Source organism: Pseudorca crassidens, chromosome 17, assembly GCF_039906515.1.
Source record: "Pseudorca crassidens isolate mPseCra1 chromosome 17, mPseCra1.hap1, whole genome shotgun sequence".
Taxonomy (NCBI): Eukaryota; Metazoa; Chordata; class Mammalia; order Artiodactyla; family Delphinidae; genus Pseudorca; species Pseudorca crassidens.
In genome coordinates this window covers 47,965,976-47,988,356 of record NC_090312.1, presented here as the reverse complement: position 1 = coordinate 47,988,356, position 22,381 = coordinate 47,965,976, and the positions used below count along the sequence as shown (strand labels likewise).

The window sequence follows — 22,381 nt, the reverse complement described above, 5'->3', positions numbered from 1 at the left end:
AGTCTTTGGATGTTTTATCTTCAAGAATAATTCAGATAATGGATTACTTGAATATCATAAACATTTAGGGTTTAACAGATTTGTTACATATAGACGTTGTAGCATGGATTTAAAAGACCATAGCCAGCGGGCAGCGGAGGGCGGAGCGACCGAGGGGCGGTGCGGGCTGGGCGGCGGGTGCGGGGGTCCGTGCTTCCTCGCGCTAGAGGGCTGGGGTTCGCCGGGGACGCCGGGTTCCTCCGCGTTGCCAGGTTACCGAGCGCGTGCCCTGCGCCCGCTCTTCCGCCCGGGCCGCCCTCGGCGCCGCCTGAGCCGCGGTGCGGGCTGCGCGGGGCGCCGGGTCCGCGGAAGCCTGGGTCGGGCGCTGCGTGCGGGACTCTCGTCGCTCGTGGACGGGGCGCGAGCACGCGGGGGACGTAGGGCGCCGACCTGGGCCTCCCCGGCGCTCCGGCTCCGCTCAGGGCGCCCGCTCAGGGGCCTCCGGCGCGAGGCCCCCTTCGTGGTCAAGATGGCGGCGCCCAGGCGGGCCGCGCCGAGGTGAGCTGGAGCCGGGCCCGGAGAGGGGTCAGTCAGCCACGCCCAGGACTTGGACCCCGGGCTCGTCTCCCGTCTCCCGGGGAGCGGCGGGTGAGTGGGTGCGGCCGCGCGTAGGTTCCTCTCGTGGGGTGGTCAGCTCTCCGTGCGTCCGCAGACTTCTGTCGTCTGATAGTCAGATCTGGGGTGGCCCAGGTTGGAGGCGAGGGTGCTTGATTGGGGAAACCTGAGGGGTTTAAGGACTCTGTTGGGATCGTTTCAGACCCCAGCAAGAAGCTGAGCAAGTTTTCTCCTCTCTTTCCGGCTAAGTTTTCTCCCTTCTCTGAAGACGCCAGCTTTTCTGAATCACCTTGTTCCCCGGGGGGATACAGTTGGTGGTTCTGACCGTGGAACGTAGGACCCGGCGCGGGGAAGCCTGAGCTGGTTCTAGTTACTTTGTTTGCAAAGCACTTGTCTTGTCTTTGGAATCTTTGTGTATGTAACCAACGTTGGGAAGAGCCAGCGTTTTCTCCTCCAAAACACTGCGAGGGGTAACTTTATACGTAAGAAACAAGTGGGCGTTCACATCCATCTCTTTTCCAGCCACTGAGTTTTGGTTGTGTTTCCTTTCTTTAAGTTTGTCTCGTTGTGAAGTGATAACAAAAGCAAAACAAAACAAAAAAAAGACCATAGCCAATTACACAAAGTATACTCTAGTCTCAGTCCTGCCATTAATTAGCTTAAGTCATTTAATTTTTCTAGGCCTCATTTTTCTCATGTGATGTTTTTTCTTTGAAAAAGTATAGTTTCTAGAAGTCTCTAATCTCTGTGTCATAGTTCAGCTTGGAGAAAACCTGTTCTTATCCAAACTCCATGACATTGTATTTCCAGCTCCAACTTTGGACTTTGAGTGAGTTGGGGGCAACTTTTTAAGGATATTTTCACACAGCTTTTTTAGTTAATATCAGTCTAGCTGACTTGTCATACTCAGACTTTCTCCCATATTCTTTTTACCAGTGTGTTCCTTAGTCATATATGTAAAGACTGTTGTGGGAAAAATGACCTCCTGGGTCAGCTTACTGCCTGGTCATCGACACAGGACAGGGAGTATGATTCTGTGGATTTTACAGAAGCAGATACAGGTTTCATTAACCATGTCCTCTCCCCTTTCATCTTACAAAAACAGCAGGCTTTTCTTGGAGAACTGCCAGATAATGCCATCCTGCCTCCTCATGAGCCCCGGGGATGAGTCGCCCAGGGACTGAACTCCAGTAAAGCAGGTGATTGGCTCATGGGTAGGCATCTGACCTCGGCTAAGTCTATCAGACTGCTCCCCAGGACTTTTGTCTCAGAGCAAAATGGAAGAATTGTCTTTTCTCTCTGGAATTTCTAAGCTGGGGAGATATGACTCTGGGACTCCCAGTGACCATCCAGCACAAGGAGAGACTTTCTGTAAAATAAAGTCTTGCAGAGGTAAGCAGGGCTGAGCGATGGAGAGAGAGCTGGAACCCTGCTGATACTCTGGAACGTCCAGATCCAACTGTATCTGAATATGGCTGCATCCCTGAATTTCTAGTACTTGTTTGTTGAGGTTGTTGTTGTTGTTTGGTTTTTGTTTTTAAATTTCCGTTGACTATTTTGAATTTGTTTTCAGCCATGTGCATTTGAAAGCATCATAGCTAAAAGAGCTAATTTCCTACATTAATATCAGGTTTGCTGACTGGCATTCCTTAAGTGAAAAATAATATCCACTATTTTCTTTAAATAAAATCCTTCTAGCTCAGGTTTGAGATATTCAAAACTCTGCCTCCTACCCCCCTCTTTTCCAACATTTACTATATCACCTTGAAGAACTTGTGACCACATCTTTCCCATCTAGATGCAGTTGAGAGAGAGAGCAAAGACTTCTGATATAAACTGCAACCTATACGCCTCCTACCTGGAAGCTTTAGAACATACTTGATTCTTGTCATTAAAGCAAATCTTTTGTTGTTGTCTCCAGGGCACAGAAGCATTTTCATGGCAAATGGAGTACAAAGTACATTAAGCCTAACTCTACTTCTCATCCTCTTTTACTTTGAATAGGCAGAAAAGAACAAACTCAAACACATTTTCCCAACAAATAAAATACATATACGATTATGTTTAGAAGACGTTTATGCAACATATAGTTAGACTGATGAATTAATGGACCTTTCGCCAGTTGGCACAGTAAATATATATGTTCAATGTGCTCAATTAAAAAGAAGACAATAACATATTTTTACAGGTTAATTATCTGAGAAGAGTATTGTGCCAGCACACTTGATACTACAGTATTTCATGTTTGACAGGTAATCTTCTTTCAATTATATTTACTGCTAAATGTTTCTTGGATCAAGCTATTAAATTATAAGGTCAAAAGTCAAATGATATGAAATTACAATGATAAAGGGACACATATCCCACTTTATGAGAATAGAAGTTCTAATTTCTTTTCAGTACTACTAGTAGTGACCACAGTACTAATTTGAGCCCTTACTATGAGCCACTGTGCCCATATACATTTAGTTCTTACAGTAGTTCTGCAAAGGGCATATAATAATCCACAGTGTAAAGCTGAAGAAAGTGATTCTCATAGCTGAAAGTCACATAGCTGGTGAGTGGCAAAGTCTAGATTCAAACTTAGAGTCGTCTGACAATGCCCAGGTTGTTGACCACTATGTACACTGCTCAATTGTTGCACCAATAAAGAAGTGCTTGAAATAATTATAGATTTGCCTACCCCGAAACTGCAGTGATTTAAAGACATCAAAGTTGCCAGTTGCTTAACCACATCTACTTACAGTAAGAAATTACATTTTATTTCATTTCTAAAACAAGATTAATTCTGCAGGCCCATCGAAACTTGAGCACACAAATCCTACCTCCAAATGAAAGATGCTTGTTTTCCATTATTCAACACATGGCCCTGTACAGAGGCAATAAATATATAGTAGAATTTTCATTCAAATAAATGAGAAGAGAGGTTTCTTCTTGTCCTGATTCAGTGCCCATCATTATGGATTATGATGGCTCTTCCCAAACTTTACTTCATTCACTCCACTCTTTCTACAAAACTCCAGTAATGGAATCCATCATTCAGATATATGTGCAAAGCGAAAGGACTGTATTAATACAGTTGCTGAAAGTCAAGTTGATAGAGCACAGGAAATACATCCTAATAAATGCAACATTAATGTTTGTGTGGGCCTTGGAGTGAGGGGTAGAAGAATTTTCAGTTTAATGGAATATTTTGCCTCTTGCTATGAAAGTGTGGCTTAATAGTCTTGTAATTGGTCATTTACAGAATCCTCCATCTCTGGGTTTCATGCTTTCTTTACTCTGCAGCTGTTGATTCCTTCTCTTGTTCTGGATGGCAGATAGCAACGAAGCCACTTCAAAGGGCTCAGCCTGCCTTTCTGTGTTATTGTTTAGATGAAGATATTTCCATTTATTAAAGCACACTATTTAAACATTTTTATCATGTTTCAAACTTGACTGTGTCCTGAAGGTATGAGCACAGGCAGACATAATGGGGGATGTTTTCCAGGAGAGAACATACCCTTATCAAAGGAATTATCAGAGTTTTCATGTATGGATTGAGAATCAAATTCTGGAGTTAGACCTGAATTTAAATTCATACTCACAACTTATTACCAGTCTCATCTTGATCAAACGGTTACCACACTTCTCACCAATTTCCTTATCTTTGAAAGCGGAATAAGAGAAGTATGCCTGGTGGAGTTACACATAAAGCTCATCTGATAGAATATTCATAAGGATTTTGCACAAAATATACATGGAAATATTTTAGCACCGAGTTTAGCATGCGATTCGTCTTCAATACATTTAAGAGCTATTATTTTATTATTATTATGCTATCATTAAATATCACTATTACTTAAATGTCATTATTGCTAACATTGCTGTAAAACTACCGCAATAACCCATGATGAATTCCCCTCTTCTGTTTCCTTTGTTTAAATGGAAAATATATATATAAATCTAGACAGAGAACACTTTAGTGATCCTATTCAGTGGAGTGAGAATTTCCATGGCACTGATTAAAACAAATCCTGAATTGCATGGACTTAAGATAGCAGAGAGGGGCTTCCCTGGTGGCGCAGTGGTTGAGAGTTCGTGACCCGATCCGGGAAGATCCCACATGCTGCGGAGCGGCTGGGCCTGTGAGCCATGGCCGCTGAGCCTGTGTGTCTGGAGCCTGTGCTCCGCAACGGGAGAGGCTGCAACAGTGAGAAGCCCGCATACCGCAAAGAAGGAGGAAAAAAAAAAAAAAGATAGCAGAGAGGCTAAGAGATTTGAAGTTAGACATCCCCAAGTGTGAATTCTACTGTGACTCTCTTCTAGCTCTAGAACCTTGAGGAAGTTACTTAAACTTTCTGAGCTTTACTACTAGTTTCCTCATCTGTATCTTTTTCAGGACTATTTATCAAGCATCTTCCTGTTCTCTATGCTTGGACGTATCAATGAATAAATTAGACAAGAGCCTTTGCCTGCGTGCTCCTTCTTGCATGCTTTCTCCCTCCTTACACTCTCGTGTGGAAACGGATGTTCTAAATAAATTCTATGCTTTGTCACAGGTTGATGGGCGCTACGGGATAAGGAAAAGGATGTGAAGCTCACTGAAGAGGCTTGGGTTGGGAGTGCTGGAGGAGTGTACAGGTAGGTTCTGATTTTAAATAGGGTAGTCAGGGTGGATTTTATAAGTTGACATTTGAGCAAAGACTTGAAGTGAGGGAGTTGTCAGAATGTATGATGGGGAGACCACTCCCTGGGAGCAAGAATAACCAGTCCCAAAACTCTAAGGCAGAAATATGCCGGGCAGCTTGGAGGAATATCAAGGAGGCCACCCTGGCTGACTTAGTCAGTGGGGAGGAAGAGACAGCAGGAGGGCTGGAGGTCGGATATGTGATGGGATGGATTGGGTAAGTCCTGGGAGGCCATCACATGCATTGTGTCTTTTACTCTAAATGTAGGCAGCCAGGGGCACGATTTTAGCCAAGGTGTGGCATGAACTGTCTCTTGTTTGAAAAGCATAACTCTATCTGTGGTCTTGAGAATGTGGGGAGAGAGTGGAGTCAGGGAGAATCTCGGGAGGCGACTACAGGATCCTCGAGGTCTATGTTGGTGGCCTGCACCAGGCTGCTAGCGGCTGGTAATTCTCAGAAGTGGCACATTGGGAAGGTTGTGACAGCATTTCGTGGTAGATTGAATGCAAGAATGGAAAGGAAGAGGGGGTCAAGGGTGAATTTGAGATGTAGGGCCTGGGGAACTGGAAAGGTGTGGTTACTGTCACCTAAGATGGAAAAAGTTTGGGGTAGAGCATGTTTGGGGGATTAAAGACCAGTTTTGGAGGTATAAGATTTGAGATGTTTTCGTGACGTCCAAGTAGAGATGCTGAGTACACAGTTGGATACACAAGTCTGCAGTTCTGAAGAAAGGTCTAAACTAGAGATACACTGTAATACAATGGAGATATTAAGAATAATTACATGGAAGCGCTATTTTAAAGATAAAATGAAGTAATGCAATTAGCACTGTGTCTTCTCAAAACATTTAATAACTGTTAGCTAAAATAATTACCTGAAATGAAAAAATACCTATAGTTTGTTTTGTTGTTTGCAGTAAAAGTGAATAAAATGTCACAATTATTTTAATAGTATTTGTGACACAGTAGTTTTAGTTAAGACACCATGACTACAAACATTTACACTAAACCTTTCAGTCTCCTGCTTTTCACTCTGATAGGGTACTTGGAACCATATTTTGTAAGGTTTAAGTTAGTTGTCATAGGGTACCTCTTTAATTAGAAGTAATTCTGAACTGCCTAGTTCCATGCAGTTTTATATACATATATGTATAATTATTATTTTATGATTTATCAAACTCAGTTGAAAATTTGCATCACTGATATACATTAGAATTTAAGCATTTACCCAGGTACTCAAGGAAAAAAATGTACTTGTCTTGTAATTTCCATAGGGGTACTTGCTTTCACATCTTCCCTTCACTTTGCAATTGCAAACATGGCAGGGGAAATATTATCTTACTGGTCTTTGAGTTCCCCTTAGCTATCTGCAAGTCCTTAAACAGCCTTTGGGGCTTAACCAAAATTCTCTTCCACCTTCATTCCGCTAACAGATATTGGTCTAAGCATGTACTTATACTAAAAAATGCATGACCACGTTGTCTCTACACATCTATAATTTTATGTTAACACTATCATTATGTAAGCTGTACTTGAATTGTAATTATAACAGATTTTATGTCAACACACATCCATTTCTAGTGTTCATCTGGTGTTCAAGGGGAGAGCAGCATGTCGTAAATTTTATCAAAATATAACATCTGAAGAATAGAACAGAGGGTAATTGTGTAATTCTGTATTCACTCTAATTAAGTTCAGTGGAGTTGGCATAATAGAATTAAGATGAAAAAAAAAAAGACATCGAGGTACCATGGCTCCCTCTCCTAACACACCCTTTTCGTATCCGAGAGCAGAGACTCAGCACCTTTCTGTACAGAAATGGAGACAGGAAGAGGCCAGAGGATGAATGACAGGCACGAATGAGGTGGAACTTTGAAGAGCAACATGGAAATGAAATACTTCTTTTGTATTTGGTAGGTGGGGAAAATGTACCAGCGTGTATGCCTACTGGGACCACGTTTTCCAGAACAGTTAAGCCCAGTGTCAACTGTGCTGTCCCACCTTCCTCGTAAGTGGGAACATACTGTTACTTGAATCTTTGCTTCCTGTTTCTTGATAGCTGGTTGAGAAGATTATCACAGGAACTGCATCTTGTTAGCAAATACACTGTTTTGAAATGATTGACACTCACCGAAGAGTGGCAACTCCAAGCTTGCTCTCTCTTGATCTTGGACTATTTAAGTCTGGAGTGCAGGAGTGGGTTACGGGGAAAGACCATTGGAATTCTTATGTCTTCAGCATAATGGTTATAGCATAATGGTTAGGAGTGTAGGTGCTGGTTCAAATCTCTGCTTTCCACTTGCTAACCATATGAGCTTGGGCAATTTACCTGATTACCTGAACCTCAATACTCCTGCCTATAAAATGATGTTAATAATATTTCATCCCCATAGACTTGTTTTCAATATTAAAATGAAGTCACTTACACCAAGCACTTAATACAATGCCTAGAGCATAGTAAAGTCTATTATTATTACTATTACTACTACTACTACTATTATTATTATTACTGTCACGATGCCAGGTGCTATTTTTCCTATGCCTTATTCCATTATCTTCTGCCCTGTCCCCCCATTTCTGTCTTGTTTCTGTACAAGGGTAGGTTTGTCACAGAGCATTTTCTTTCCCTAGTGTCTGACTCTTAGTCATCAAGGTGACTGGTCCACGACCCGGCATTCATTGCTGCTCGTTGAAGCAACGCATTTTGAGAAGGGGAGTTGGGTATTGATGCCAAGTTGGGTCAAGGAGAGAGAATTTTCTCTCTTCTGCACTCAGAGAGCTAAGTGAAATATTCAGGCCTCAGAAGGAGAATCAGGCAAAGGGCAACATGCTTAATTTCATACCTTAGTGATTAAGAACAAGGCAGACAGGCTGGATTTGAACTCATTTCCGTCATGTACTGACAACGGGATCTTAGGTGCTTTTGTAACCCATCTGAGGCTCAGTCAACATCTGAAAGAGACGAATAACATTATCAGGACCTAGCGTATAGCCTCGTTGTAATAAGTGAGTGAATCCTTTTAAAATGTTCAGCACGTTTTTTGGCATATAAACACGTAATAAAATTTAGCTTCTTTGACTACTCCCGCTGCTAATATTATTAAGTAGCTGAGCAGATCCGAGGCCCATTTTTTTCTTAGATTGCACATAATCATTTGGACAACCAGCTCACATTGATCAACCGTTGCTTATATATAAACCCCCATGAACCCAAAGGTGCTTTAACTCTCTCCCAGTCAGAGCCTGTTCTGGGGGCAGAAGCAACACCGGCACTACCCCCGTCATCTTTGCCTTTATTGTCACTACACTCGCCTGCTGTACTGAGCACTTTCTGTTTGCCAGGCACCAAATTTAGCCCTGCGTATGCACTGTATCATATAGTTCTCACACTCAGGTGGGAGACATTATCATCGTCCCCAATTTTCAGATAAAGATGCCGAGGTGTTGGAAAGGTAAGAAACTTGACCCACAGCAAGAGATGGAGCCGGAGTATTCAAACCCTTCTCTCTGACCTCAAGAACCCTTAAATATTAGCATACTACTACATCCTGGTAAGAAAATCTGCTTCCAGCCACTCTGGTGAGAGTAGAAATGATTCTCAGTCCCCACATTCCTCTATTGCCCATGCCACCCTAGCCTCAGGACTAGGGGGGAAAGGAAGTGATCTCTTCAAAGAGCAGCCAAAGGGAACCTACTCCCTTCTGCCTTTTCGTAATCAACTAACCAATATTTTATTTCCTTCTTAAGAGTCCCCACGTGTTCCTTTTGGTACTTAGCTTGGCCTTTTAGAATTCTGACATTCTGTACATGACTCATCCACTGTATTTCATGTTAATTTATTGAGGTCAAGTATAGGGTCTTACTCATCCTGAAGTCCAGTTATCCCCTGTCACATCTAACTGTTCTTTTCTTCTTGTAGGACATCTGCAGATATTTATTTGACTTTTGTTGAATTGTTCTCATCAATAGTACATTAAAAGTTATACAGAAAGTGCTTTCTTATAAGGAAAACCATCTAAATAGATTTCTAGCTCTTTACTTTTTATAGCACTATTGTAGAGATTATAGATCTCCAGGTAATATTTTTTAGATTGAGTTCTTCATATCATCTTATTTTTACATATAATGATAAATCTGAATTTTCTCTATCAAAGCTCTGAGACTTCACTGGCTTGTAACTTAGCTTGTTGATTAGGTGTTGTTGACTTTTCCATTTACAATGATATTTGATCCTGATAAGGATGGGGCTGGGTGGGAAGGTACATCTTAGGGCCATAAATTGGTTTTGTAGAGAACTAACATAAAGATCTAAAGTCTCATCATATTTCTGCAGAACTCATGAATCATTTTATTATAATTCCATTCATCCAGGGAGTATAAAACCATTTTCAAATTGTTATTCCTAATTTGTTCATCTTCTCTTCCTTAGTCTTAGTGAGAAGAGAGCAGGCTGAATGGAAGAAAGTCATTATGACCACTGGGGCCACTAGGGTAGGCATCAGTCCCAGAGTTTTGTTTTCATCTCTCCGCTATGAATATTGGCTAATGTCTTGAGTGCTTACTTGGTGTAAATTACTTAGCCGACCATGGCAAATGGATTGTGTCATTTCATCCCCTGATAGTCATACAATTAATGTATGTATTATTATGATATCCCATAATGCATACATGGAACAGAGCCTCAGAAGTAGTTATTTGCTCACCAAAATATGGTAGATGTGGAATTTGGACTCAGGTCTGATAGACTCGTAAATCACTCCTAGTGATTTTTACCACGAAATTAAAGTTGTATACCTCTGGAGAGTAGATAGTTTCTAAAATTTCCTCAGCTCTAACGTTTTATAATTAAATTTTTGTCTGATGGCAAGCTTAACAGTTAAGATGGGTAGGAAGGAATGCCAGCCTGTTGAATGGAATTTCCCTGAAATGAGCCAGTTCACTCATTCATTCACTCAGCATGTATTGAATGTTTGCTCTGTGCAAAGGCATTTTAGGCATCACAGTGGAGTGAGCGCCCCTTCCATAGACTCTCCTGCAGCACTCAGAGAAGTCTTGGACTGGTTTGCCTGTTATGGAATGGGGCTTGGTGATAGAAGCCTGGTTTGTCCTCCACTGATAAAACTAAGACATACTCATATGAGTTTAGAGGCATCTTGAAGCCGTGGGATAGTAACACACATGAATCTTACCATTTTTGCCTGGGATTAATGATATAAAGGCTTTGGATTTGGGTATGGAAAATGGGTGCAATTATGGGTGTGTTGGTTCTACATATATACGGACATCACGTGTCATCAGCCTGCAGCTACCTGCCATTCCTCACTACTCCTTCTTTTCACAAACCAAACAAGTACCTTCTTATCTCTCCTGTGGATAAGCTCTTGACAGTGGCACTAGGGCCTCCCTCAATAAGTACATCATTGGCTAAACCAGTGGTTTCTCAGATATGCTCATTGAACAACCCTTAAGGTGGATTGACATTCCACTGCCTAGAATAGAATATGGTGTTCTTTAGAAATCGGGGGGAAAAAATAGGCCACCAGATGTACTTTCTTTAATTTAAATTGTTTATATATATGAACAATTGTTATATATGTGTATGTATACTTGTTCATATATATGAATGATTTAAAATTGAAGAGATAGATATATACACACACATATATATATATGTATATTTAAATTTTGGCTTCTGTTAGCAAGTAGTAAATTAAATTATTAGCAGATCCATACTGCAGGGAAATAACCAATCAGATTTCATTCAATAGCTTGCTTTTTTGTAGATTTATGGTTGTGATTTTATATCTGCAGGTATGTTTGCTGAAGAAAATATTTCTGCCACTTTACACAAAATTAAATTCATTTAATACCAATGCAGCATGTCTCAAATGTCTTAATACAGTTTTAATCTTGAATCGCATCAGAAGTATGAAATTAGAAACATACCCCAAAATCATTTGAAGATATAATTACTTTCATTTCCCTTATACTTTTGAGACTTTTGAAAAACAAGTATTTAGTTGTACTTATCTGTTTTTGTCTCTCTAAGGATAGCAAACACTGAAACACAATTCTTTTTAAAAGTCAGTATTAAAAATATATTGTCCAAGATGATCAAAACTAAGGAAGTGGCAAAGAAATTCAAAAATTTAAACTTTCAAAGGGTGCTTTTTTTGTGAATGTGTAGTACTTGTTCTTCTGAAGGAATTAATCTTTTTAAAAATTTAATTAACTTATTTTTTATTGAAGTATACTTGGTTTACAGCGTTGTTTTAATTACTGCTGTACAGCAAAGTGACTCTGTTATACATATGTATATACATTCTTTTTCATATTCTTTTCCATTATGGTTTATCACAGGATATTGAATATAGTTCCCTGTGCTATATAGTAGGACCTTGTTGTTTAGCCAATCTATATATACCAGTTTGCATCTGCTAATCCCAAACTCCCAGTTCATCCCTCTCCCACCTGCTTCCCCCTTGGCAGCCATCAGTCTATTCTCTATGTCTCTGAGTCTGTTTCTGTTTCATAGATAGGTTCATTTGTGTCATATTTTAGATTCCACATATAAGTGGTATCATGGTATTTGTCTTTCTCTTTCTGACATACTTTGCTTAGTATGATAATCTCTAGTTGCATCCATGTTGCTGATGCAAATGGCATTATTTCATTCTTTTTTTTATGGCTGAGTAGTATTTCATTGTATATATGTACCACATCGTCTTTATCCATTCATCTGTTGATGGACATTTAGGTTGTTTCCATGTCTTGGCTATTGTGAATATTGCTGCTGTGAAGATCAGGGTGAATGTGTCTTTTTGAATTATAGTTTGGTCTGGATATACACCCAGGAGTGGGATTGCTGGATCATATGGTAGGTCTATTTTTAGTTTTCTGAGGAACCTCCATACTGTTTTCCACAGTGGCTGCACCAACTTACATTCCCACCAACAGTGTTGTAGGAGGGTTCCCTTTTCTCCACACCCTCTCCAGCATATGTTATTTGTAGACTTTTTAATGATGGCCATTCTGACTGGTGTGAGGTGGCACCTCATGGTAGTTTTGATTTGCATTTCTTTAATAATTGGCAGTGTTGAGCATCTTTTCATGTGCCTATTGGCCATCTGTATTTCTTCTTTGGAGAAATGTCTCTTTAAGTCTTCTGCCTATGTTTTTGATTGGGTTGTTTGCTTTTATTGTCATCAAGTTGTATGAGCTGTTTGTATATTTTGGAAATTAAGCCCTTGCTGGTCGCATCATTTGCAAATATTTTCTCCCATTCTGTAGGTTGTCTTTTCATTTTGTTTATGGTTTCCTTTGCTGTGCAAAAGCTTGTAAGTTTGATTCGGTCCCCTTTGTTTATTTTCGTTTTTATTTCTATTGTCTTGGGAGACTGACCTAAGAAAACATTGGTATGATTTATGTCAGAGAATATTTTGCCTGTGTTCTCTTCTAGAAGTTTTATGGTGTCATGTCTTATGTTTAAGTCTTTAAGACATTTTGAGTTTATTTTCGTGTATGGTGAAAGGATGTGTTCTAACTTCACTGGTTTATATAAGGCTGTCCAACTTTACCAACACCACTTGCGGAAGAGACTGTCTCTTTCCCATTATATATTCTTGCCTCCTTTGTCAAAGATTAATTGTCAAAGATTAACTGAGGTGTGTGGGTTTATTTCTGGGCTCTGTATTCTGTTCCATTGATCCATATGTCTGTTTTTGTGCCAATACCACACTGTTTTGATTACTGTGACTTTGGAGTACTGTCTGAGTCTGGGGTGGCTATGCCTCCAACGTTGTTCTTTTTCTTCAGGATTGCTTTGGCGATTCTGGGTCTTTTATGGTTCTGTATGAATTTTAGGATTATTTGTTCTAATTGCGTGAAAAATGTCATGGGTAATTTGATAGGGATCGCATTAAATCTGTAGATTGCTTTGGGTAGTATGAGCATTTTAACAATATTAATTACTCCAACCAAGAACATGAGATGTCTTTCCATTTCTTTGAATCATCTTCACTTTCCTTTATTAATGTCTTACAGTTCTCAGCATATAAGTCTTTTGCCTTATTGGTGAGGTTTATTCCTAAGTATTTTATTTTTGGGGTTGTGATTTTAAAAGGCATTGTTTTTTTACATTCCCTTTCCGATATTTCATTGTTGGTATAAAGAAATGCAACTAATTTCTGTATGTTTATCTTGTATTCTGCTACCTTGCTGAATTCGTTTATCAGTGGTAGTAGTTTTCACGTAGAGTCTTTAGGGTTTTCTCTATATAGTATCATATCATCTGCATCTAATGACAATTTTACCTCTTCCTGAAGGAATTAATCTTGAAGTTCTACTAAGACTTTTGGGATACCTGTTTTAATGAGCCACTACTTCCTGCCTGAGATTGCACTATGCACCAGAGATTCTAGAATTAGCATAATAAAACTAATAATGCAAACAACAGCAACAAATCTTCACAAACCTTCCTTGCAAGGAAGTAAAGTCCACTGGAAAAAACAGACAAGTGAAACACACATTCAAAATGGCAGTGATTCTCAAACATTTATGTGCTGAAAAATCATGACAAGCATGATACCCAGGGCAATTACTAGACCCCTTCTCCAGCTGGTCAGGTGTAAGGTCCTGTAACTCTATTTTTGGTGAATGCCTTCAGGAGAGTGTGAGACAGATGTTCTCAGTTGTCGTCAACCTTTAGTGTGCATCAGATTTGCCTGAGAATATTGTTAAAACACAGATTGCTGGGCTCCAGTGCCAGAGTTCTAACCAGTTCCCAGGTGTGGCTGATATTGCTGGCCCAGGGACCACATTTTGAGAACCACCTTTCAAAACTCTGCAGTATGCGACTGTGTGTGTTGTGAATGAGACGGGCCTAGAGAACCAAAGGAGGGCAAAGGGACTCTGCCCTAAATTAGCCAAAGGTAACAATAGCAGCTACAATTGATTGACCCAAGAAAAAATTATAAGAACTTTACCTGCATTTGCTCATTTAATCCTTTCAGTAAGGTACATAGGTGCTACTTAGTGTTCCTCTTTTACAGGGGTGTCCAGAGAAGGTAACTACTTTGCCCACGTCCTAAACTGGTAAGTAACAGATTAAGAATTCAAGTCTAGGAAGTCTGATTGCAGAGCCCACACCTCTACCCCTTCTGCATGTAGAGAGGAGTAAAGGGTTGTCAGTGAAGCCTTCCTGGGGGCCCTGGCCTCTGAGTGTAGATAGAAGGATGAGTGGACATAAAGATCATTATTTGTGTGTGGTGGGGGTAGGGGAGGAAGTATGAGGGCTTCCAGAAGAGCCCGCCCTCCCCATACATCTGCTATAAGCAAGTCTGATGATCAGGAGTCCGGAACGTGAGTATGACTATGGGATACTGAGAAGGGTTCTAGAAGCCTGAGGTTAGAGTTCTGGATCAGTTAGTAGGTAACAGAAAGTGAATGAGTGATTTACCTTATTTTCCACGGGTAGCAGGAAGTTTGGAGATAGTCCCTCTAGCGTTAGTCCAGCTGCTGAAGGGCATCACCAGGGGACTGGGTTGCTTCGCTCTTCCAGCTTCCACATCTCTAGCACGTCCACATAGCTTCAAAGTGACCCCAGAATCTCCAATACTGTTCCAACAATTTGGGCAGGAAGAAAGAAAAGGAAAAAAAAAAAAGAAATTAAGTAAGAAAAAAAAGGCAGTGTCTAACTCAGAGAGCAAATTTTTTACCACAGATGGTCAGCAGACTTGCACTTAGATCTCATCAGCTCGGATTTTAAACTGGCCACCTTAGCCTTAAGGATAATGGGGTCTCCTAAACCAGGGCTCTGATAGTAAGGAATAAGGAGAGAGTGGTACTGATTAGCAGTGCCTGCTGTCCCAAACAAATATTATCCCCAAACTATTTTTTTTATCCTATATTTTACTTTAAAGAATGGAGGGGAAACATTATGTATCTGTAAATAGCCTTTTAGAAAGGGTACAATTATATAGTTATACAACCCCCTGGAGGGCTCCTTTCTTCTAAAATCTCTTTAAAAACTGTTCAAGGTTAAGGACATTTTTAACTTAATTTAGTAACTTGCGGTCGATTATCTTGGAATGACATCCTCTCTCTGCAGATGTTCTGTCAGGCTTTAGAAAATTCTAGAAGTGGACAGAGAAGTGTTACGGTACATGTATTTGCAATATGCACGTCTTTGAAATGAAATCCATTTAGGGACCAAAAGGCATTTCATGTCTTTGCTATACATTTTCACATATTTGCCTTTCCAGAATTCCTTTGAGCAAATCTGTTAGATGTAACCCATCCGTTTCTCCCATCTGAATTCTTTATTACTAAACATTCTTCAGTATGCTCTCACTCCCCTCTGTCAAATGCGTTTCTCTGGGTCCTCACCCTTCTCATCTCATATGTGAATGCGTATCTTAAACTGCAGCAACAGTCTGCTATGACTTCTCTATAACTTGAAGAACCCGTCTTTGTGGGAAGAAAAGTAGACTTACTAACTTAAAAGGTAAAATGCGCGCAATGTTTCTGAGAATTAAAAACTAAGATAAAAACATAAGCAAGGGAAAAAACTTACAGTGGATCCTTTTCAAAGACTTTATTTTACAGAGAAGGCAACTGAGGTTTAAAGAAAAAATGCGTTAGTTAAACACTAAATAATATACCTTAAACCTCAGTGGAGCAACACATGGACAGTTCATTTCTCACTCACTCAGGAGTGTAGTATGGACTTTGGTGGTCTGAGGGTCAGTGTTCTGCTCAGTTATTCAGGGACCCACCACCTTCATCAAGTGGCTCTACGTTTGTCCTAAAAAGGAAAGGAGAGAGGAAGCTGCAAGCTACAATTATCAACTCGTTATCCTTCAGACATAAACTGTTCAGGTCACCTCTGGTCACATTCTTTGGGATAGAACCATACCCAGATGCAAGCGGAGATGGAGAATGTTGTTCCTATCTTGGTCCTAGTGATGCCTCTACAGGCTGGAGGAGCTAATTAAAGTGTAGTCAACAGCTCGTTGTTTCTGCCACAATGAGTGATTAGCCTAAGGCTGTGGATTAATTATGTGTGTGTCACATATACATATAATACACACCAACATATATATGTGTGTGTGTGTATATACATTTTTTAGCATGAGTTGACACATGGGGCTTCTGCCGTATCAAAAGAGTACAAACTGCCTCTTGTTGCTTTTTCTTAATTGAAGTTGACTACTACTATCTATTTCCCTTCATTTTGCTACCTCCCCCCCGCCTTTCAGTATTATATGAAAATTCTGAAAGAAATAATTTCAAAGTTTCCAGTGCTTTTAAAGGTAATAGAATACTCAGACCTTAACAATTTTCCCGTGTGAACCTTTTGCCAGACTAAAATAGTTAACTTATGAAAAGTAAATTTAGATTGATACAAAAGAGAAAATAAGCTGATTTTTTTTCTTTTTTACACAAATACCCTGAGCCAGGGTGGAAAATAAATGGAAAACTGGAGGAATTTAGATCCTTTTGTTGTAAATTTAAATATTTTTAATTGTAAAAATAATACAGGCTCATTGCACAAACTCCAAAATTGAAAGGATTTAAAGAAAAAAGGAAAAATAACTCAAAATCCCATTTCTGATACATCATCTCTGTAACATTTTTGAGGGTATCTTTTGAAACTTTTTTGTGACGGGGTGCATATAAATACAATGCAAGTATAAAATACCTTTAATTATTATATCAAACTACAAAACAGTTCTATAACATTTTTATATAGTAATATAAGTATGATTACTCATCACCTAATAAAAATCTGCAGCATCATTTTTAATGGTTGAACAGCATTCTATTATTTATTTAACCAGTCCCTACTGTTCAACATTTAGATTATTCCTGTCTTGCTTTGCTAAACAATGAGACAAGCATCCTTGTTCATATGTCTTTGAGCATTTGTTTATTTCCTTAGAATGGACTTCTAGAACTTGAATGGCTGGTTGTCAGTTCTGGTACATACTGACATATTGTCTTCCAGAAAGGTTACCGTGCTTTTTATTTCTATCAAGAATTTAACATCCAGTGTGGTTTCTTACACACACTCATCAGTACCAGTATTATCAATATCAATACCAGTATTATCAAGTTTTTTAAAACTTTGTCATTCTAGTCAGTAAAATATGACACCTGAATTATTTTATTTGTATTTCTTTGATTAATAATAGCAAGGTTGAACATATTTTCATATCTTTATTGGCTGTTAATACTTTTTAGTTTGTGACTTTATGGCATCCATTTTTTATCGATGTATAACAACCTTTTATATATCAGTGTGTTTATTTTGTTGTTTGTTGTAAATGCAATTTTTTTCTCTTCATTTATTAATTTTTATTTTGTGTGTGTTGAACTTCTTTAATACTGTCAAGTCTATTCAAAAACCCTTTAATGAACACAACAAATGTGGAAAATCAGTCATTCTCCTGCATTTTGTAATCAATGTATTTCCTTTTGGGCAGTATGGAAATGTAGGTTCTTATTTCATCTTATGGTTGGAAAGAATCTATTCCCTCGGAAAGGGATTATAGTCTCCATGATGCAGTAATGGGAGATTTTATAGGGTAGGCAGGGTCTACAGAAGAAAAAACCCTAAATCACACTCCATTGGTGGTTGCCTTATTTATAAAAATGGCATTTGAGGTTGTGTGACTGCCATCAGGTAAGCAAAATTAATTTTTAGCATGAAGTACTCCTATCAGCAAGAACAGCCTAGGATAGGCTAGCAGTAAGAAGTGAGGGGTTAGAAGTAAGAAGTGAGGGGTTATGGGATTGGGGCATAGCCTCTGTTTCCTCCAATGCAGCTGGAAATTTAAACTCTGGGGCTCCTGCTTGATCCAATCAGCCCAGCTAGTATGTGTTGCCAGGTAGGGCGAACAGACTCAGAAGTACAAGAGCTCATCCTTGGTCCCCTCTGGAAATGAGCAGAGAATACTGTGTCAAGCAGAGGTGATCAGTCCATGGTCTGGAGACTTGGATCTCCTCACATAGTCCTTAAAGTCAGGGTGAGACAAAATGCCAATACAAATTATATTGATGACAGTATCAATGAGGTGACATTGAGTCCTTTGACCCAACGTGTGTCTGCAGTGTGCCATCCATTAGTAAATGGGCAAAGCCATTTGACAGATCTATGTGATACAATGAATGAATCTGACACTCATAGTTTGAAAAACTGAAACTGTATCCATTTGTCAAGAACAGTGGCTACTTGTTCTGCTTTATTCCCCCTGGTAGAACTAGGTAACATTGCAGGCAGGCAGTAAGACGTTCCGGCATTTCACCCTGGAGTAGCCCCAAAACTGAAGAAGCTGTCTTATCAGTAGTTAGCTCCTTGTCACCAAGAATATTAAAGTAGATTTGTATGATTAGCAAATTAAAGAGACTGTAGTGCCTACCACTACTGTATTCACTAAGGCACCCAAGTTATTCTAAAGAAATCCTAATAATACATTAGGACCGTTTTGAATATTTTTATTTGATTAGCCATATCTTCTAGTTATACCATCCATCACCATTTTGACCACTGAAACTTGGCCTTCTTTTCTTACAGCCTAGCCCTGTGGTCTTGGGCTAATCACTAACCTGCTTAGATACAATTTTCTTCTCTATGAAATAGAAACAATATTATATGCTTTGAAGGACTGCAGGAAGATGAGCTGTAATGTTTATCAAGTGCCTAGTAAGTAGCCTGGCCCATAATAAATACTTGGCTAATTGTAGATGTTAGTTTCATTTTTAGTTTTATTTCCAAACATTGCTCTTTACTTTTGGAACTCTAAAATTTGTTTTGAGAGTGGAGGACTTGTTGTTTGGATTCCTCCAACACTCTCTGTATATTCTGTACTTCTATCCCTACATCATTTATATTAATGGAATAAATGATCTTTGGTGTGGTGATTCCAAGGTGACGAGGAGCTAAGTGGAGGTTCCGTATACACCTGGAAGTATGGATTTTCATGCCCAGTGCAAATGTGGGAAAGGCATTATTCCCACATTATAAATGGGGTAAAGACCTCCAACTTGAGGAGACTCTGGGTTGAGAGACGAGAGATCCTACAGGGTACCACAGGGGCTTTTATGTTCTGTAGCAAGACTTTGCACCTTATACCCTTGTAGTTAGAAGTAAAGCATACCACATAACTAATATCTAGTAAGCATTAGAGTTAGAATAGCTACCATTTAGTTAACGTTTCCTTTGTGTTAAGCATTTTACAGTTACAACATATGGATGGATACTATATTGTAATGGTTAAGAGTGTAGTTTTTTGAGCTAGATAATCCTGGATTGGAATCTCATCTTTATTACCTCTTTTTTTCCTGTTTTATTGAGGTATAATTGACAAAATTGTGAGATAGTCAAAGAGTATATTATGATGATTTGATATACATATGCATTGCAAAAGGATCCTTCCCATCACGTTAATTAATACATCTAACAGCTCATGACACCTTTTTCCTTTTTTTCTTTTTTTGGTGAGAACACTTAAGTTCTATTCTCTCAGAAAATGTTAGTTATACAATACAGTATTATTGACTGTAGTAACTGTGTTATACAGTAGATCCTCAGACCTTATTCATCCTGCAGCTGAAAGTTTGTACCCTTTTACCAATCTTCCCCTCTTTTCCCCACTCACACCCCAGCCCCTGGCAACCAGTTTTCTACTCTGTTTCTATGAGTGTGGCTTTTTTTCTTTTTAGATTCCATATATAAATGATATCATTCGTATTTATCCTGTCTGGCTTATTTCATCAGCATAATGCACTCCTGTTTCATCTATATTGTCACAAATGAAAGGATCTCCTTCATTTTTTTAAGGCTGAATAATATTGCATTACCTCTTAAATGAGTGACTTTTGGTACATTGTTTACACTTTCTAAGCCTCAGGGTTTCTTCTGTAAAAAATATATATATATATATACTAACAGGTTATTTTCTGATATGTGGAATGTTTGTTGAATCAACAAATATTTAGCTGAGATCATAAATGTGACACTTAGCACTATATTAACATTTATTAATACTCTCCCTGTTAATTTCTACAGTAAATTGTATAATAAGTAACAATAATAATAGTACTACTAGTAGTTTTAGAAAATGCATAGGATGTGCCAGGCATCATATACTGTACTACCCTCCTTCATGTGTACCACAAGTTACATGTGGATATCATCTTCCACGTTGTTTCCTTTAGAGAAAATTGAAGCTCAGCAAGATTGAGTAGCTTGCTCCAGATGTGAACTCAGGTCTGAATCACTCCACATAGAGGTTCTTAATGACTCCATGTCTTTAATTCCACATCTGCATTTGTTTTTTGTTGTTGTTGTTTTCAACTTTTCAAGCATCTGATCTGAAATTCCTTTCTCTTTGGGGAATTTTCCACTTTGTGGGTCTTGGTGAGAAACAGAGCCTTCCTCTCGTTATACAAGCTGAACATGTCAGGTACACTGTTTACTCACATGCTCAGTCTCCCTTACAGATGGAAAACAGTCGGGCGACCTCGGGTTGGCCAACTGCACCCCTCTCTTGGATTTTGAATGACAAATAAATGATGTAAAGAAGCAAGGCCAGCAGTGCTGGGTCAACCTCCTGTTTCCTGTTGCTGCTTGGTAGCAAGGCCAGCTAGGACTTATAACATCACTTTGGCCTGATCCTATAATTGCAATAGCATAGCCTTGGCTTTCGGTTGTTTCGTCTGCTTCTAGTTACTGAGGCCTAACCATAAACTTCCAAAAGTTTCCTTTTCTGCTCAAATTAGCCGTATCTGGTTCCTGATGATTACAAATAAGACCTTTCCTGATATACAATGGTGACCTACTTATCCAGGCAGACGTAACATCGTCCTGGCAGGGACAGAGGGCAGGCAAGTTCCTTGAACAGCTGAACAAGAAGAAAAAGACCTAAGAAGGAAGAATTGAAGCCAGTTCTGCTTGTGCTATAATTCTACCCGCAGCTGCCTCTGTTTCACAGACCACATGCTGAGGACCATGTCCCTTCCCCTGTAACAGAGGAGCAAAGTAGACCCAGGCCTTCCAACCCAGAGACCAGCTGAGCTGTACCGTGGGCAATCTAGGATGTGAAAGACTTCACTCAATGTCTTTGTCACTTGACACATTGCTCCTCTCTTTGAGAAGTAGCTTCTTTGTGTGACAAGAATGTGCTAAACCAACAGTTAAGTGGACAGAGGTGAAAGATGCCAAAATTAGCTACAGAAAAAAAGGCGTAAAGACTTGTATTTTCTGTTATTTGAAGGTGTTAAGACCCCACATAGAATATGAGTCCTTTAAAGGAGAGTTGTGAATGGCCCAGGGAATGTTGAATTTCCATGTGGCAATATGTTCGTGATCAGTCATGATGATGATGATGGTAGCATCAGTAGCATTTATCAGTGTTTCCTGGGTGAGAGGCACTTTATCCTAATGACCTTTTATCCCCATGACGACCCTGTGATGTAGGAAATACTGTTTCAGCATCTTCAGGGTTTTTTTTTTTTTTTTTTTTTATAATCAGGAATTTACCCTAGATCACAGTTGGGTGGTAGAACGACCAGAACTGGACACTAGCCTTTCCTGAATTCCCAGAGTGTGATCTTAGCAGTTGTATTGCCTGATGCAGAGCCATGTAAATGTTGCCAAAGCAATGAAACGTGTACCTATTTCTAAGAGATTCTAACTCAGAAGCTCTGGGGTTAAGTGCAGAGCAGTTGAGTGTGATTGTCTTTACAGACAGTAGATAACTTAAGAGAAGTTGTTTAAAAGTATATTTGCATATTGCACTACACTGTCATATCTGTGATTGGTTAGCTATTGAGTAGCTAACACAAATCCCAATCCCATCTCTAATCTCATTCATCTCTTGTATGATATTTGACCTAATTGAGGCAGATTTTTTTTTGTTCTTCCCCACAAACACACATCGAACATCCAAAACATGCTTACCATTTGTGAGCATATTCTCTTAGTTATTTAGGAGTTGAGTAAGAGTGAGAGAGAAGGGCTTCCCTGGTGGCGCAGTGGTTGAGTGTTCTGCCTGCCGATGCAGGGGACGCGGGTTCGTGCCCCGGTCCGGGAAGATCCCACATGCCGCGGAGCGG

General features: G+C 39.6%; 1 protein-coding gene across 10 annotated transcripts in view; it reads left to right on the top strand.

The window, feature by feature from the left end:
- Nucleotides 1–304: 304 nt before the first annotated feature.
- The window catches only part of LOC137210196 (UDP-N-acetylglucosamine--peptide N-acetylglucosaminyltransferase 110 kDa subunit-like), a 161,356-nt gene continuing 139,279 nt past the window's right edge, over nucleotides 305–22,381 (top strand). The window contains exons 1-3 of one of the 10 annotated variants that reach the window (XM_067711829.1): nucleotides 305–537; nucleotides 7,181–7,271; nucleotides 9,183–9,231. In XM_067711829.1, the coding sequence (XP_067567930.1) occupies nucleotides 7,204–7,271; nucleotides 9,183–9,231 (117 nt within the window). In that variant the 5' untranslated portion in view covers nucleotides 305–537; nucleotides 7,181–7,203. Of the gene's footprint in view, nucleotides 628–844; nucleotides 1,077–7,180; nucleotides 7,272–9,182; nucleotides 9,232–9,692; nucleotides 9,755–14,313; nucleotides 14,357–22,381 lie in introns of those variants that run through there. The other 9 variants (XM_067711828.1, XM_067711825.1, XM_067711824.1 and 6 more) reach the window with 9 other exon arrangements.